The sequence below is a fragment of the Penicillium expansum genome (assembly GCF_000769745.1).
Source record: "Penicillium expansum strain MD-8 chromosome Unknown contig35, whole genome shotgun sequence".
Taxonomy (NCBI): Eukaryota; Fungi; Ascomycota; class Eurotiomycetes; order Eurotiales; family Aspergillaceae; genus Penicillium; species Penicillium expansum.
In genome coordinates this window covers 16,581-34,541 of record NW_015971157.1, presented here as the reverse complement: position 1 = coordinate 34,541, position 17,961 = coordinate 16,581, and the positions used below count along the sequence as shown (strand labels likewise).

General features: G+C 46.1%; 6 protein-coding genes across 6 annotated transcripts; 2 read left to right on the top strand and 4 right to left on the bottom strand.

The window, feature by feature from the left end:
- Positions 1 to 363: 363 nt before the first annotated feature.
- PEX2_010750 (Major facilitator superfamily domain, general substrate transporter) lies at positions 364 to 3,472 on the top strand (the record flags this gene model as incomplete). The annotated part of the gene is made up of 5 exons (XM_016738352.1): positions 364 to 740; positions 962 to 1,039; positions 1,090 to 1,250; positions 1,756 to 1,935; positions 1,998 to 3,472. 5 exons carry the CDS (start codon positions 364 to 366, stop codon positions 3,470 to 3,472), a joined length of 2,271 nt encoding a protein of 756 aa, XP_016603706.1.
- Positions 3,473 to 3,763: 291 nt separating this feature from the next.
- PEX2_010740 (fungal specific transcription factor domain-containing protein) lies at positions 3,764 to 5,330 on the bottom strand (the record flags this gene model as incomplete). The annotated part of the gene is made up of 4 exons (XM_016738351.1): positions 3,764 to 4,499; positions 4,574 to 4,704; positions 4,767 to 5,026; positions 5,081 to 5,330. The coding sequence occupies 4 exons, from the start codon at positions 5,328 to 5,330 to the stop codon at positions 3,764 to 3,766; spliced, it is 1,377 nt and encodes a 458-aa protein (XP_016603705.1).
- Positions 5,331 to 6,617: 1,287 nt separating this feature from the next.
- On the top strand, positions 6,618 to 7,660 carry PEX2_010730 (uncharacterized protein; the record flags this gene model as incomplete). Its single annotated transcript, XM_016738350.1, has 3 exons — positions 6,618 to 6,942; positions 7,000 to 7,268; positions 7,325 to 7,660. 3 exons carry the CDS (start codon positions 6,618 to 6,620, stop codon positions 7,658 to 7,660), a joined length of 930 nt encoding a protein of 309 aa, XP_016603704.1.
- Positions 7,661 to 8,218: 558 nt separating this feature from the next.
- On the bottom strand, positions 8,219 to 10,087 carry PEX2_010720 (uncharacterized protein; the record flags this gene model as incomplete). Its single annotated transcript, XM_016738349.1, has 1 exon — positions 8,219 to 10,087. The coding sequence occupies one exon, from the start codon at positions 10,085 to 10,087 to the stop codon at positions 8,219 to 8,221; it is 1,869 nt and encodes a 622-aa protein (XP_016603703.1).
- Positions 10,088 to 11,848: 1,761 nt separating this feature from the next.
- PEX2_010710 (dienelactone hydrolase family protein) lies at positions 11,849 to 12,824 on the bottom strand (the record flags this gene model as incomplete). Its single annotated transcript, XM_016738348.1, has 3 exons — positions 11,849 to 12,359; positions 12,440 to 12,521; positions 12,587 to 12,824. 3 exons carry the CDS (start codon positions 12,822 to 12,824, stop codon positions 11,849 to 11,851), a joined length of 831 nt encoding a protein of 276 aa, XP_016603702.1.
- Positions 12,825 to 13,850: 1,026 nt separating this feature from the next.
- On the bottom strand, positions 13,851 to 14,720 carry PEX2_010700 (uncharacterized protein; the record flags this gene model as incomplete). The annotated part of the gene is made up of 1 exon (XM_016738347.1): positions 13,851 to 14,720. One exon carries the CDS (start codon positions 14,718 to 14,720, stop codon positions 13,851 to 13,853), a length of 870 nt encoding a protein of 289 aa, XP_016603701.1.
- Between the last annotated feature and the right edge of the window lie 3,241 nt (positions 14,721 to 17,961).

Genomic DNA, 17,961 nt, shown 5'->3' with positions numbered 1-17,961 from the left:
CACTTCACAAATTAAGCCTTTCTCCACCTTCTTTTGCTGTCTGTATGTGAAATTCAAGAAGGCGGAAAAATTATATATTAGGAAGGACATCTAAAAAGACACCAAAAAGACATCATAAAGCTATATAAATAGCCGACTATTCTTGTTTTATATAGTTTGAAAAGTTTCAACCCCATCAGGCCTTCTAGCACTATTCAGGCCAAAAGAAGCATTAGCGCTATGCACATTACGATATGTTTGACCTTTGATTCTGAGAGCTGGTCTTCTTGTTAGCTTTTACCTTACTGGTGATTCCACTCACCTACGAGTACTTCTTGCGCTTTTGTTATCCACCCCCATCATTTGATCAACCATTAGCCCATCATGACTACATCTATGCAATACTTTTCCAGCCTCGAAGGCACTAAGGTTACCCTTGAATCACCGCCAGAACTGCTTGAGATCTGGCAGATTGTGAAGAAACTTGGCGAGCGCACTAGTGCCTCGACCGAGCGAGACATCGCTGATGGTTTGGGCCCTGGATACGCAGCTGGAAAGTTTCTTTGTCTCTCTACCAGTTCTAAAGCCCAAGCAAAGGTCGCGTTCATGCGAATTTACAAGCAGATTCCTATCGCTGGAACTGAGTTCCAGAACGATACAATGCGAGCTGCTCAGGCTGTCGAGCCACGTGAACATGCAGAGCTTACCGCGCTCAAAGCCTTCAAGGAACAAGACTGTGATATCGTACCCAAGCTGCTTGGGTATTAGTTAGGAAAGCAAGGCGAAGACGACATTGCCCCCGGGGGCTATATCACTTATGTGGTGTGGGAAAAAGTCGCCGGAGACTCCCTTGATAGGCAAACGTTCTGGAGTTGCCCCTTCTCCATAAGACAGTAGCTTCGAGCAAAATTTCGCCAGGTTTACGAGTATTTTCTTTGGTCACCTTGATCGTGATACCGTCCCTAGAGCTAATAGGAATTAGAAAGCTTGTCCGGTTCGGATACCGGCCACAATTTCCGGGATCGTCTAAGATCATATACAATTGGGCCACCGGAAATATGTATGCCCTATGCTATAATTTATTATACGAAATGAGCTAATATTCTTCAGGCATATGTCCGGATTCCGCCGCACGGTTCGTATCGATACAAACAAGAAGTGGGATGATCGAATTTACGTCAATTATACCCTCGCCCTAGTATCTACAGAAATGGATGCATATTTTCCTGTCAAGAGCACTGATGTGTACCATGACGATAAGGGTTGGAGGTGGTGAGTGGAAAGGGTGTACCATAGCAAGCACCAGGGAGAACATTCGCTTCTCCGTTTGCCCATTTGATAATTTAGCCCAACAAAGATACTATCAATCGAAAAGGATGTGATTTAATTGGAGAATTGGCATATTTCGTAGTTTATACTATTTGCTTGGCCAAGTTTCAGCCGACTTACTTGTTTGGGCCTCTTTGCCTAATTGGTATAGTTACCCTTTAGGGACTAGTGGAATTCCTCAACTGTGTAGCTGAGTAATCGACTAATTTGGAAGCCCTGCCTATGTAGGTAAAGATTTAAATCTCTAAACTAATTATGGAATAAGGGAAAAATGACATGAAAGCTCTCTTTTATAATGGGAATGCCCCCAGACACGTTCTCATCTTCATTTCTAACGATTTTTGCGAGACTACCTCCAGCAGTACATGACGCCCACCTTGCCCTAATTAATACCACAACGGCCAAATATATCACTCTTATACGGAGCTGGACATCATTGTGAGAGATTCTCGCGCCAGGAGAGCTTGACGCGCTCCGCAATCCCTGCCATCATGACACCCCCGTATCTTCAGCGGCAACAGATTGCACCGAAAGCAGATGGCTCTACAGCCGACCTTGGAAACATACCGATCACACTAGACGAGCTCGAAATCGATGGGTACCCTGTATCAGGTTCTCGTGCCGAAGGTCAGTATACAGACGCCTTTGAACTTGTGAACCGAGACTAATCCACTCATCGTGACGCATAGGCCCATGTTTCGCCCAAGAGATCGTGATCGTCAGGTGGGATGGAGAGGATGACCCCGAAGATCCATACAATTGGCCCATCCGGAAGAAATGGCAGGTCACGGGAATTGGTTTGCTGGCGAGCTTTGTCTGCTCACTGAATGGGACCATCCTAACGGTGGCTCATACAGCCATCGGGGAAGAGTTTCACATTTCCGATGCGACATTCCCAAATTCCTACTGGTTAACAACATCCTGGGCCATCGGGGCGGCGGTGTGTCCACTGCTTTTGTTTCCTGTGATGGAGGACTTTGGCGTTCGACCGGTCCTTCTCACCACCTATTTTTTCTTTGTGTGTTTTCTGATTCCTGTAGGCCTGGCACAAAACTTTGCCACCCTGGTTGTGGTCCGGTTCTTTAGCGGAGGATGTGTGCCACTTATAAGCGACGCCGTTGCGGGTATCACATCGAATGTTTTTCACGGCGATCGAGCCCGGAGTGTCCCAATCTGTCTATACGTGACCATCTATCTGGCGGCGACAAGCTTGGGCCCAGTCGTTGGCGCTTCCATTCTGCAATTCCTACCATGGCGCTGGATTGGTTACATTGAACTGATTTGGACCGCTGCCCTATTTCCGATCCTGGTTGTTGGTCTGCCAGAGAGCCGTGGACCGGCGATCCTGCTCGCCAGGGCCAAACGACTATGCCGCGAGGGGAAGAATGCGTATACGACCGAAAAGAATGATCAGGTGACGTTGCCTCGCCTTATCTTGCAGAGCGTTCAACGGCCTCTGTACATGCTATGTACGGAAGGGGTTGTGTTCGTTGCGACGGTGTGGGCTGCCTTCAGCCTAGGAACGATCTATCTCTTTACGCAGTCGGTCGAGCAGGTATACGGGGAGCTTTATGGATGGGATCCCATCCAGTCCGGGTATATCCAAGTTGCGATTGTGGTCGGGGAAATCCTGGGCTGTGGATTTTGCATCTCAACCAATTCCTGGTACTATGCATCTGCTACCCGCAATACTGAGGTACCTGGCACGCCAATCCCCGAGGCTCGGCTGCATTCATCAATAATTGGTGGATTCTTTGGTGTCACGGGTGGCATGTTCGTGTATGGGTGGACATCGTACGCTTCTATGCACTGGATGGCACCCACCGTCGGCCTGGCGATGGTTGGGTTTGGGACGACAGCGGTCATCGTTAGCAATGCTAACTATCTCATCGATGCGTACAGCAAGTACGCTGCGAGCGCCCTTGGAGCGGTGGGTTTCGTCGAGAACATCTCTATCGCTTTTCTCCCTCTGGCCGCGATGGCCATGTACACGAATCTTGGGTTTCAGTGGTCCAGCTCGCTGCTTGCATTTGTGTCTTTGGCCCTGGTAGCGACTCCTTTCGTAGTCCTCAAATGGGGCAAGGAGATCAGATCCTACAGCCCATTCATGCAAGAGGCAATTGTAGAGCGGCGGCGAGGCAGTGCCACAGCCTCAAGTGTATAATAGCGGGGCCGTACTGGGGTCGCACCCAATGTCGCCCCTTCGGTTGTTGGGGTCCCCGGAATCAATAACCTCCCTAAATAATTGAGAGGGATTGTTTGAGAACTGCTGTCATGGAGCGAACAACGAAGTACAATTCAAGATGCACTATCGGACCAGTTTGTTCAATTTAAATTCTCATGCATTCATACCGTTTCAGTTTAATGCATAAATCGTCGACTTCCATGAACCCGATCAATTTCCAAAACATTCCAATGTTTTGTCTGGATATCTGTTAGAAAAACTTTATTTGAATCATCCAAAGCAAATCCGCATTTGCAACGGATAGCAAGATGTGGAGTTATGTCGTCGATCCACGATGTGCCCCCACCACACGTTCTCAAAGCCCTTCATCCCCTGCTCCGCCCATACTTCTTCAAGCAAGGGGATGGCACTTCCAAACATCTGATACCGCGTTCGGTCATTCCACACCGAGCAGTACTGCATGATATTCTGCCTTGTCGATGGATCGCGTTGCTCGCAGCCCGCGAAGAAGAGCGGCAGCAACGCCTGCCGGGAAATCATAGCCTCGTCGCGACATGCGACTACATGATCCACAATGACCCGGGCCCGACGTACAACGTGCATTGGAATTGGGCTTCCTAGCTCCCATTGAAACACTCGGTAGATATAGAGCAGCAGGCCGTGTCTCCATGCCTCTGAACAGTGCATACAATCTTGATCTTGCTGGATGTCCTCTTCGCTGCCGACTACAAACGCGGCAGGGGAGATGTGGTGCCAGGACTCGAGATCTTGCTCGATTTGGGAAATAGCCAAGGCGTCGAAGGTCACGTATCGCATGGAAGACGACTGGCGTTTTTCGGCACCCAGGCGCACCACTTGTATGACCAGCGTGACCAGACTGTGTGGACACCCGCAGAGTTCAAAGAAATTCCACTCTCGATCATCGGGGTTCGACAGGATGGCTTCGACGTATGCGTACGGGAACACGCATTCTTCCCGGGACAGGAGACTGGTGATGGCATCCCACCTAAATAGTTTAGCTGGACAGACAGGGAAGATTTTCGCAACAGGGGGGGGGGCGGGGGGAAGGGGTTTATATACCACAACAGCAATCCTATTTGAGCCTCTGCTCTAGCGGATGTGGTCCATGCTTCAATTCCCCCATATGCTTCAATGAGGGCATAAGCTCCCTTAAGGTGTGTACTCCAGTACCCATGCGTGGATTGTGTTTCCTACATTTAGTTTTCATTATCAGCTTGGATTAGGTTCGAGAAACATGGAGGTGCAAACTGACGTCAAAGGAGAATAGGATGATAATTGCATCGAGCATGAAGAAGCCATCTTCCAAATTACCGGACACGTTGAGGCTTTCGCGGAGGAGTTTTAATGCTGTGTGGCGATGGTTATGGGCTGATGGACTCTCAACATGATGACCCGCTAAAGCCATCACCGCATGGACCAGAAAAATAGGTTCTGAAACGATGGTTTTGTGGTATCGAAATGGATTCATCTGTAGGTCGGACGTTAATGGGATCTTGCAGAATTCATTGTTGTCTATGACTTGTTAGTGGGTATTGGCAGGAGCATCTGGGAGCAGAATGCGCGAACATCTCTCGAGGATAGGCTCAAACCGCTGAAAAAAGCTATTGTATAGTATGCTGGGTGGTAGAGAGGTAGTAGTGTTGGTCAGGCCTGAAACTTCCACTAAACTTGGCTCTAGAGCAGCGATTTGGTTCGACCATTCACAGAAGGCGCCAAGGTCGATGGTTTCTCCCTCAGCCAACTGTAGCTGTCCATTGCCTGTCGAATTGGATGGAATAGGATATGGGCCTTGATCTTTGCTGTTCCGTCGGTGCATTTGGGATTCGGTTGTCTTAGAATCTACCTCAGAGTCGGAAGAATCAGCGGCCCTCGTCGGCGATGCATCACCTGAGACCTCAAATGGCATCTCTACGGAGGAGCTAGCTTCCTCAGAAGGGTTGACTTGAGAATGAGTTTCGTATTAGTCCGCAACCCCAAATTGATATTGGTCTTCGGAAGCTAGACAAAGGACAGGTCAATACCATCAGGTTCTGAGTCTTTTTACCTCGCAATTAGCAATAGGTTCAGCAAGTGCTTCCGAGGGTTGATAAATGATGGTGGAAAGTGTACGGTCTTACGATCTCTCACAGGGTGCTCTGCAATGAACATAAATTTCTGAGGTCCATCTGCGTTTCCCAACCTTCTGTTGGTCCTGCGGGCTGCTGATCTCCTCACGGGCCTATTAGAGAGAGAATATCCTGGCTTCCAGGATAACTGCATTTTAGACATTCCGTAAATACTAAGGTATTTTCCGATCGGTCCCGATGGCATCGAGCACAGATACCTAGGTACCTTTGGAAGTGAAAAGGGGCATCCTATCAGGGGCGACGAGGGATTGAAGTCGCCTAAGTCACCTGTCGGGGGCGGTGACTAGCGGGTCCAGGGGGCACGTCAAGCTTAGTAAGATGTGCAGCCATCTGCCCAGGTGGTACGAATTAATATAGACACCCCCCTGTCTGTCTTAAATTGGAAGATGATAGTGTTTCAACCTAGCAATTGTCGCAACTTCGTATGGCGCTAGGGTCGAAGGTACATGGGCGGCTGTCGAGAAGAATTGATTGGTCGAAGATTCCCCAGAAAGCTTACCTAGATACGTTATATATCCAGACCAAGCATAATTTTCAAGTAATTCTGAATCATTTCAATTGAAGAGACTGACCGATTTTGACAAAGAATACTGACTTGTAATATCTATTATGAAATGGATGTGAGCGAGAGCGCTGTTTACTAGAATACGCGCAGCGAGAAAGTCCTGTCTATCCCTGTTTCTTAGCGGCGCCTCGGGATCTAATCCTGGATAATTCAATTACTATATTTAGTTTGTTTCACCAGTAGGCGCCTAGGTATCATGTCTGCAAATACGCACCATCAACTACAGCGGCTGGCCCCCAAAGCCTCCCCCTCACCTGAGCAGTCGAGCTGCAGTAGTCGCCTTCACAAAAGTACAACATCTTTTGGGAGCTGATAAAGGGAGCCTTTCAGAAAACTTTCTGCATTTCTAACCTAAAATCCCCATTACCTCTTGCAGGAAAATTACAAAGGAACAGCACTTGAAGGGAATACCATGAAATTTCCACCGCAACCGGCAACAGTCTACGAGCTGGACCAATACGGCAACCAGGTGCTTCACAGCAAGGCTTCTGCGACTAGGGACCGCATATCGAAGAGAAACCCGACACCATATTCCTTGAATGGAACTCAGCACAGGTCTAGAAAAGCTCAGGACTGGATTCAGGGCAAGTCCACGTGCAGCGGCTCGTTGAATGAGATGGTCAGGGCCTATGGTCAGAACCCGACGTCTCACATGACTATCTTCACTAGTAGCCAGGACACGGATTCGGAGCGTAACGAAGTTCCTGGATGTCGGTTCAGAAAGGTTTCTTTCCTTGGTACAGATCTAATTTCATTCTGACCGTACGCGTGACTATGAGCTAATGAGGATGCAGACGAGACGAAAGTAATTGGTTTCAGTGCAATGAATGGTAACCAACCGTGCATTCACTTGACCGCGTTTATTACGAAAAACGATGAATATCACATGGATCCGAAAATCTACGTGGAGCAACGTATTTACGAAGGCATGCACGATAAGATCGTTGTCCATGAACTTTCTTTTGGCGGCAGAATTCAAGTTGACAAGGAGTATGTGTTTCGGGCCTGCGGCGACGAGGATAGAATTTTGGGAAAGCGTGATTTGAGGCTCCGCATCGTATCGGTAAGTTAAGTTATCAAATATCTACTATCCAGAAATGACTGCTGAGTCCTATTCAGCTTGAGCAGGAAAGCTTTGATAACTACCTACGGGGTCACACGACTTACTACGGCTATGATATCAAAGACTACATATATGTGGACGATGAGAGCATTTCCAAGGAGTCCCCGCATACGGCGTGGCGAAACATGAGCCACGCACCTTACAAGATATCCTTGAATGCGAATGATTTGGAAATTCTTCGCAAGGCCAAGCAGGAGGACCGGGAAACGGTGGACGTATTATCGGGTGAGGATATCGAGCTTTTTCGACTGCATTTCGCTGGAGCGGGACATACTACCGAAGATAAGATGAGCGCTGGTGATCTTGATCTCCGTGTTATCTATAGACCTTAATGTCAACATGGTATTCATACATATGATGCTTATGCTCTCTGTCTTCAAAGCACTATAAAGCCTCGGATAGCTACAGACTGAAATCCGTATATTTAATAGTTGAACCCGGAAGTTAGGACCTATCTTACAAGCGACCTCCTGCCATTGTACCGAACAGCAAGCTCATTCTTCTGATACAGATTCAGAATTTGTCTCGTAGGTGAGCCGTACCTACCGGCGATTAAGTGGGAGCATACAAGAAAATTACAACTCACTACACAGCCATTCTACCACAGATTTCCGGCACTACGGTCTCTTCTCCAACATACTAGAGGAACATAGACCTGTGTAGGAGGAATGTGTGATATATAATAACAAGAGTAGTCGTCTGCATTTGCGGCCTTGTGATGTACTTTTAGCTGTTGTTTTTGGATGTATATGAAAGTGGAAAAAAAAGTATACTTTGTGTAGGAGACCTTTTTGTGTATAACTGGGAATTTTCCTGCTATGATCTCCTGTATATGTAGATACAATGGATTGAAGTTTAATATATGTAAATCATTCTTCTTCCATAGGTCATCATTGTTTTAGTCCAATGACCGCCAAGTTACGCGGACTCTCACTGTAGTCAAACACTGGCTGAACCCAGCAGTCTTTGACCGAGTCCTGTTCACGAAGGAATTGCCACCGATCCACAACAATGATAGCCTCAACAAGTTGAGCACTGAACGCCATTAAGCTCCAAACAACACTCATATGTTTCCTTGCGTGGAGGTATTGAGTCTCGTAGCAGTGAATCTCCTCATCAGTCAAGGTAGCAATATGCTCCTGCACCTGGGAACCATATATCGGGTCTCGACTCATTTTGATCGTCGCAGCACGAATATATGCAGTAAAGGACTTGAAGGCAGCTTTAGGCAATGCCCCGATGATAATAGAGTTGGTTCTAGCCTCTGGGTAAGTTCCGTCAGAGAAGGCCTCTTCCGGCATAGAGGGCCTAGGGAGAATATTTCGATCAACGAGGATGCGCTGGAGAAGAGCACGGAAGAAGTGACGGGTAAAGGAAACTTCACTGTCATTGACGCCCCAATTATATGGAGCTTGCACTGCGAGTGCACGAGCTGTGATGTTAAGCTTCATGCCGCTCGTTGCTCCGGGACTTCGGTAATTCTCGTAGTATTTGGACATTGGGAATCCATGCGGGTCGTATGATGTTCCAGTCTCTTTCAGCCGAGGGTGAAGAGATTGAAGAATAGGGAGGTCATGTGTAGTTGGGCCGAGGCGTTCCGTCAAGAGATTGTAGCAACAGCCGATCATAGCGACAGCCACAACCGAAGAATTTAGAAGCAGGGATCGTAGACCGTGGTGAACGAGGTTTCCGCAAGAGTGGAGGGAAACTACCATCAATCTAGGATCGCTTTCTTCTTTTCCTTTCTCATCAGAAACCTCAGCAGGGGGTGGATATATGATGTGGTCAATAATGGGCTCTAAGTGACCATCTTGAATTTCATGCTCAATATAGCTTAGAGTACCGCGGGTATGGATCTCCGGCTTCGGCAGCTTTTCTCGTAATGGGCTTTTGGTGGGAGATCTGAGTAGCTCGTCAGGTTGAAGACTAATCTCGCCCAGCATCTCAAAAAAAGGGACATCAGAGACCTGCGAAGCCTCTATCGTTGGTTGGGAGGTATCCGTCATTTCAGAAACAGTCACTTCCAGAGTTCCGTTGTGGCCATCGGACGAAGTTTTGTCCTTGTGAAAATATTGAGCGTTCGGGTTCTTTGCCAACTTGGCTCGAACATCCATGCCCTTAGCACCGCTGATGTACTGATGCTTGCGCTCAATTGCGATGATATGCTTGTAGTAAGGCGAACTGGCCAGTGTCCGTCCAAGGTAGTTCTGTCCTGACCCAAGATCCACAATATGAGTGACTGGCTCACCTCGGCGCTTACTGACAGTGTCTGATAGAGATGCGACATGTTGAGAAAAACATTCAACCTCATGTACTTTTTTTCGGTTCATATGCATAGCAACTTGCTTTGGTAAATCGATCCTCTTTGAAGATGAGATACACATTTCTCGTTGAAGTGTCAGTAGACGGACATTGGAAATGTATTCCAACAGGCTCTGGGGAGGGAATTCTCCTCCGTTCCAAGTACGGCTGCTTTGATCTACTGAAGGCTCGCCGGCGCCTCGTAGGTGATCAATGTCCTCTCGTAGGAGTAGACGAATAATATTTTGAATATCATGCTGTTCGAAGAAATATATCCAATCTTTTGGCAGGATTTCTGTATAGAGGTCGGGCTCCCGGGTCAAAAAGTCGACCATATGCACGCCACCGCACAAATTCATAAAGAGCACCGACGTAGTAGAGAAGCGGAGCAGGGCCTCAATGTAGGCATCGGGGTGCTCCCATGCCCCAGAGATGGGTAAGGGGCGATTGAAAGTCATGCGAAAGAGTGAGAGTCAATTTCCGCACCAAAATTTCTATGAGGATCCTCCATCGTGGGAAGTCGTTAGTTACGGAGCTCTTTTTCATCGCGAGCCCTGCTGAGTCATCTTTAGACTATTCTTAATTTATAGGCTTGGCGAGGCGAACAACCCGTCCAAGACGTTTTTGTCTTTAGGCGTACGTCAATTTGTTATACCTTCTAGGTAGTAGACTAGTTTATACTACATTTTCACAATTGATGCAGCTACGTGAGTGATATCAATCGAAGTGTATGCAAGGTTCAAGATCTTTAACTGAAATGACACAAACAATACAAACAACACAAACAACCCCGGGAGAATTTCAATAATCTGACTAAGCTCAATGTGCGTGCCCAGACTTCCATTATCTTGGTACTGCGGTATTTCCACTATTTCCACCACAGCAACAGGTACTAGAACTTCAGAAGTACATCCAACACCCGTGCTTTGAGCATTTCATAATTCAAATATGTTATGGAAAGTATGATGCTGAAGTTTCATTGAAGTTTTCACTGATGATAGTTTCTCAGCTGGTCGTTTGTACGGACATGACAGGGTCCTTGAGAGCTCATCTTAGCTTCTTCACCCGAAGGCTACTAGTCACTGACCCCACGTAGAATGGAACTATAACATTATGATAGCTGAGCCCGCGGCTAGTCTAAGCGGTATATTCATATAAAACTAAGACTAATTGGGCAACCGTCCTAAGTATCCGTAAATATTGAATCATGCTAGTGCTCTTAATAATTAAACTTCTGGACCTCTCTTATATTTCTGTTCGCTTAAATACACATTTTTGCTTCTGTCTCTAGGCTCCGACAACGAAATTCTGTTTCTCTCTGTCCTACCTTCATCATCAAAATGGAAGCTGACTTGACTACCATAATCCTATATATTAGTATATTTGCAGTGGTGATCGCTTCTCTGGAGCAGCGAATTGAGGTATGCTCTTTGTGACCCTGTTTCAGAATCAAGCTAATAGCGCTCAAGCTTTGGCTACTATGGAGGTGGATTCATCAGATGGAAAATAAGATGGAAAACAAGATTCCCCAGTTGAGACAGATTCTGTTTCCGAGAAATCAGGTTCAGGCCATGATTACAACCATTGTTCAAGTTTCATTTTTCAAACATGTCGTGACGTCCCTTAGTTGGCTGACTGAGCTAAGAACTCGGCTGATATAAAAAAAGGAGGTAATATTCACTGTGGGTGGGGTTGTGGGAGTACATGCGAAGTTGCTCATATGATACCAAATGATTTTGATTCAGCGAAAGACTTTACTTTTTACGCCTCCGAGTCCCCTGCTCCCAAGCAGACTAATTCTGGATATGTTTCGGGTAGCTGGAGTATGAGCACGAGCCACTAGCAAGGTATAAACCTCAGCTTATCTGTTAAGAGCAGCCGCCCAAGTTGGAGTTTTTCTAGACTCTAAGGCTGGCCAGAGTACTAGGAATAGTGTTTTTTATTATTTAGGCCATTTCATAATTCAAAGGAATGGGGCCATACTTCCTAGATCACACGGATTACTTTTTTAGATATTTTTTGGCTCGTTCTAACGCACAGCCTTAACCCTAGAAGATACTATTATTTGTCGTTGTCGGATATGATCAGAAAGAAAAATACACAGGCAGAGTGCATGACCTAGCCGGTTCAGTTTCATGACGACCGAATCACTAAGCTCCTATTTCGGTCAAATCAAGCGTCAAATATATTAAATACAACGTAAGGTTTGAAATAATGCTTCAATGCCTTTCGAACCAAGCTAATGCTTGATTCTCCGCCTCATCAGCCTGCTTGCTTGCATCATCTAGGACAAGATCAGCTCGCACACAGAACCCATGACCGGCCCCTTGATAAACCTTCACCTCTCCTGTTCTCGATTTAGCTTCATTCTCGAAAACTTGTTGGATCTGCTTTATCTGTGGAGGCTTCAAAGCCATATCCTTATCACCAAGGGCAAAGCTAATAGGAATGAGAATCTTCTCGATCTCGATGGGGATATCGAGGTAACTGGGATGACCGGTGAACCCAGCATTAAGAAGAGGTTTTCCGTTAGAAGCGGTATCGTCCCCGAAGCCCAGATTTACGATATGCTTTCCTCCCCAGCAGAACCCAGCTGCATAGATAGGAAGCTCGGAGCCCTCATTTTCTCGCACGGACTTGAAAAAGTCTCTCACAATTGGCCATGAGGCCGTGAAAGAATTGTGGTGTTTGAAGGGGATGATTTGAAACATCACACAGGCCACATAATACCTATTTCTTGATTTAGTGATGATCCTATTGAAAGACCCGGGTATGATATCCGTGAATCGTATCACCGTATTGTGACTTACGGTTTTATAAGCCAAGTTGCTAGTCCATCTGTTCTGAGCAGCTCTTTCGTATTAGACAACATGCTGACCGGTGCCGCATGCCCTGATTTTAGGATAAAAGTCTCAGCTGGTGATTCCCTGAGATATATTGACGATGTTAATACCTACCATTCATGAAATCGGGAAGGTAGACGAGGTACTTTCCCTTGTCGGCATAGTTATCGGCTAGGATACGATTATTCACAAATTCCCATCCAAAGGCGTCGGGAACTATAACGATGATTCCTCGGTGGGGTACATCATTGGAAGGTTTGGTGGTGTAGGCCTTTAATCCATGTAGGGTGGTGATTTCCCCTCGTGGAGTACCTTGATGGACATGGCCGTTGAAACATTCAGGACATGACATGTTGCGAAAAGTGAACTGATGGTTGAAAAGGCGACGTTGTGAACTGATTTAAAATCTTGGTAGAAATCATCCATAGGATCACATGCGGCTCGAAATGCTGACGGGACGCCTAATTCCCTGCCATAACAGCTCGGGCGAGATGCATATGCATATAGTACCCCAATTGGAGGTAGCCTACTAGCAATACCAATATCAATAATTAGTATTACCTCATTCCTAGGATGTAGTTTTTAACTTCTTTTACATTTAATTAGTTGCATGGATTCAAACAAACACCATACTCCTTATTAGTTGCATGCATTAGCGTAGTTCTCCGGCTGTCGTGGCAGTGTACAGCCCCCAGAGCCATATTAGTACATGAATTTATCTAGCACTATCGACCTTGTATTTGTGGTGCGTGGAAGTGGCTGCGAGTAAGTTCGCGCTCTCGACTCGCTTTCCATATAGGGAGGGCTCAAACGATTACCCAATGAGCATTATCATACCTAGAAGTCTCACCTCGGAAAACTATGAGTCATAATGATAATCTCTGACTCATTCATTCCCAATCTAGTTCTCGAAGTTTGCGAATTGATCAACAAGAATTGGGCGAACCAAACAACGTACCATATCCTAGTTGTAAATGTACAATTCTTCTCAAGCCGAGAAAAAAACAAGGGAAATGCCACAGTCCAAAATTGGTGCCAATGTTCACTTAAGCGGCATATCCAACCATGTGCAAATCATATTTATTAGAAGAGAATATGAAAAATTGTCCGTAGGGACAATGAGTATTTCACCCTACGGGAGGTGAGGCTGACGTTTATCCGGAATGTTAACTCCTAAGCTTTGCGTGGCTACACTAGCTCACTCGATGCACTACTATCGACACTACCACGCTGTGATAGATTAGGAGCCAACCGCCTGGCAATAAGAGGTTGGATATCACTAGGTTTATATGCGGGGATCACGAAGTCGGAGTCTATCCATACCACAATTCCAGTACGTACTAGCGTGGATCGAAGTCTCCCTTAACGATATTTTGCTTCATTCGTAATAATCAGCCGGCTTTTTGTATCGATTAGATCGACGGTAAACAAATCCACCCTCCAAGCGGTCCTGCATGATAAGTCCAATTGCCCCTTCTTCGTCCTGTATTGCTTTCCCTTCACTCCAGTCGACGTCGTCTACATAATCCTTGCGAAAATTGCAGAGCGCAAAGTCAATCATGACCACCTTGTATCCACTTTCCGCCCGCGTGTCCTTTTTCACGATAAAGCTTCTCGTGTTGACATCCTCGTTTAATATCCCATGATCGCCTATCCGATGAAGGATTTGAATAGCTTCTTCGCAAATGCTTTGCCAGCACTCTCTTGGTGTGTGATCGGCAATATCGGTTAATGGAAATCCTTCAATATACTGTAAAAGGATTCCAGAAACATCGATATATTGACTGGCTGGCTCCATTTCCACCAAGCTACAGCCTGGAATTGTGACGCAGGCAAGTAGTTGAGGGATATCATTTCCTTGCATATCCCTTAAGGTGTCATATACCTGAACCTCTGTCTCATAGAGATCGGATAAATGATCATAAAGATAGGCTTCGTCCTGGGAGCTATTCCATGTTTCGCCTTGCTGTGCTATGTCACCGTTGTTGTTGAGCTCAGTGATAAATTGAGATGCACCACCATCAAGGACGAATTGATGATAATCCCTCTCAATGTCTGAAGTCCAGGGACGAAGTTTTTCATCTTTTCGGAGCTGTGTCGCAAAGCGTCGATCAAAAAGCTTTAATACCATATCGCCTTCTAATGCCAAACCAGAACAGGCTATGCGAACAACCATCACGGAGGAAAGGGTGAACGGTTCGAATAACTTGATGATTCTGGCATCGGTTGAAAGCTCATTGTCTTTCATTTTGAGGTGTAGTTTGATCGTATTGCCGACCACATAAGGACATCTAGAATAATCAGTATATCTCTCTAAGACTCCGTAAGCAGGCCCACCTACTGGTTTTCTTGCCGATCCATTATGATCGGGGGTTAGGATCACAACCCGTATTCTGTAGAAAGAGAGGCTCAATAAAATCCCATGTCTCGAGGTATTGCACAAAAATCTTGGAGGCAATTGTCATTCAGGTGAGACGAAGAGTTTTGAGAGTGTAGTTGAAGTCGATTTGGCAATAATATTGGGCGGTGGCGGTGTGATAGGGATCCGCAGCACCAGTGGAGAAGAGCGCGTGTTGAACCCCACCAGGTTTACTCATTTATCTTGTGCTACGATCTACTATCCAAGCACTGCGTGTGAGTGTAATCAAAATACGGTAATACTTCCCGGTAACCTCTTAGGTGATAATTACTGCTTGCTCTAAGCTTATCCTCAGCTGTCTCCTTGCCTCGCCAGGCCTTGCTCCTGACTCAGTGGTATTTTGGATGCTTGTAAGGGGTATCGGTATCGGATAGAGACACCGGCCAACTTAGTCACTGAGAGATTCTTAGATCACTAAGTGAGCTCCTAAGACCGCCAGAGGTTTGTTGCTATCTTCGAACTGTGAACCATACTGAACGTGGGTACCAAGTAGGCGCTCGTTGTCCTGCATATGACCCCTGGATCCCTGCTAGCGCGTTGTGCCGGCCTTGTGAAAGAGGGGTACCACGTAGATAGGCACACTTCGTTTAATAATCTGTATTGTCTATTTTTGACTGGGCATGGTCCACGGGTAGCTTCGCTGATTACCTCATGCTTTGTTTTGGGCCTTATGCAGAGTACAGCCACTCATAATCAGCAAATAAACGCCAAATGCATTTTTTGGCACCGCTGATCCAACAACCTCTATGACTGATCTGCTCCGGTACAAATTATCAGCGCTAAATATAGGTTTTTATGGCCCCCACAGACAGAACTGCCCAATGGCAAATGCCTTGACCCCTAGGGGCGCGTACTTGCATATCGAAGGATCTAATCACACAAGAACCCAGAGAACGTGATTGTTTGATTTCGGCCGTTGAAACGCATTGCAAAAAAGGACTTGCATTTGAAAAGTCTTCTTGTTCAGGCATAAATACTCGAGGATTTCGCATGCTTTTGGCGTTTTCGTGTGTTTTGGTTAATATTGATTCAACGCCTATCTCGCCTCAGATCTCTATTTCCACGAAGAAAACAGCCCCCTTTCAAGCTTGCTCCCTCTCAATCGTTCATATCCAAACAAAGTTACAAAAGAGGCTACAGTTGCCGTGTGGCCTCAATTGAACAGTTGAACTTGCCCTCGAATTTGTCGAATTTGTGTGTTATTCAACGGGTATATACTAGAATACTCTATAAAGAGCACCACGAAACAAAATGGTTCGCTATCTATAAATCAAGGATTTGCACTTGGTTGTTAACTTCGCCCTCAGGGAAAGAGCAGTGGTCCCAAGAATAAGGCCACCGTGCAGGACTACACCGAGCATATCGAGTATGGAAACCTGCGATGTTACTGGGACCCGGCAGGGGAGTGGCAAAGGGCCCATGGAGATAATAAGTCAACCAGTGGCGGAAAGTTTTACCTTGAATGTATGAAGACTTCTGGTGAAGAGCCAGTCTTTCGTGTCAGAGTTATGCAAGGGCGCATCGTTGCCCTTGGGCCACTTGACCTGTCCAACAAGACCCAGCCAAGTGATGATGAGATAGTTAAAGTGCTGAAGGCCATGGCAGCTTGAACGCAAATCGGACCTTACCCTTCACGCTACCTGCCCAGATGGCTGCTTCTATCCTGCCGCATAAGTTCTGACATGGACCTCCGTAATAGAAAATAAGCTAGAGTGAGTCAAAGTAAAAAGAATTGGCTAAGGCGTATACTAGTCCTACCAAAAATAACGTAGGGAGCGGAGCTCGGAATCCGGATGAAATGAGAAAAAGCCTCACCAGATCAGCCTTAAGAAGGACAAATGAGGGTAAGAAATAACGAGCATACGGTGGGGACTGGGAGGACGCTGGGTACAGACGATAATATACTAAAACTAAGCCGATCCTTCATCCAATATCCGATATGATGTAATCTAGGGCGACAGCGGAAAGACCACGGTTGTGCGTGGTGTTTGGGAGGTTACTCGTGGTGTTTCCCTCTAGGCAGTTTTATAGATCTCATTAGGCCCAATATGGCGAGAACTAGTGTATTATTATCCCGATGCTAGCTGCAATTTAAAACACCGGCGGCTTCAACATCGCCTAATGGGCGAGTATTTTGAAGTTCGACGTTTGCTATGGTCATTCCCGCGCTTGTAGGTTGCTTTATCAAGCTTGGGTAGTTCTTAAATATGGACTTAAGCGAAATATCGAAAATTGATGGCCCGTACTTGGTTGTACGATTGAAACAGCCGAGAAGATGGTGAAGGGTGCTTTGCCCATATCCGTCAGCTGCTAATAGGTCTGCACCCCGCACTATAACTCGAGAAAAGTCAGGCCCGTATAGACCACGGTGCCACTCGAATTTCTTCCATGGATTATCCGGTTGTGGGAATCGGATATCATAGATGCTGAGAAACTCTATATAGCCACATCTCTAATCAATCAGTGCCTTGGTCGATGATCTCCAGTAGCCATTTGCATTTGAGAAGATGAGATCATGGAGGTTTTCGGGTAAACCTCTCTGTTCCACAGACCCTAGCTCAAAGCTCGAACTACAACGGATGTACTTGAAAGCACCGCATATTTCATCTAATTGTTGAAGAAAATTACTTGAAAAACCTCGAAGACAAAGAAACTGAAACGCCTTGTCTATCGAAGAAATTGAGGTCAATAACAGACGGGGCGCAGCTAAGATATTTACATTGACGCGCTTTCTATACTCAAGTCACCGTTTATTTGGGTCTGATTATTCTATTTTAAGACAAAGGTTGCAAAGTTTCATGAACGTTTCAAGTCTATAATAGAGCCCTAATTAAGCTGGTCTTATGAAAAACTAGCCCCTAATTGTTCTTGACAAAGAACTTGGGCATCTGGAGTCCACTAGCACAATGGTATTTACACTTAGTATCGAGTGCTTTCAACAAGGAACTAGCTTATAACATCTGCGCATGTACGATCAAATCATTTCCTTGTAGTATTTTCAAATATCACGCACAGCATCCAACAAGCACAGTATCCAACAAAAATTATTCAAATTCAACAGCTAGTATCA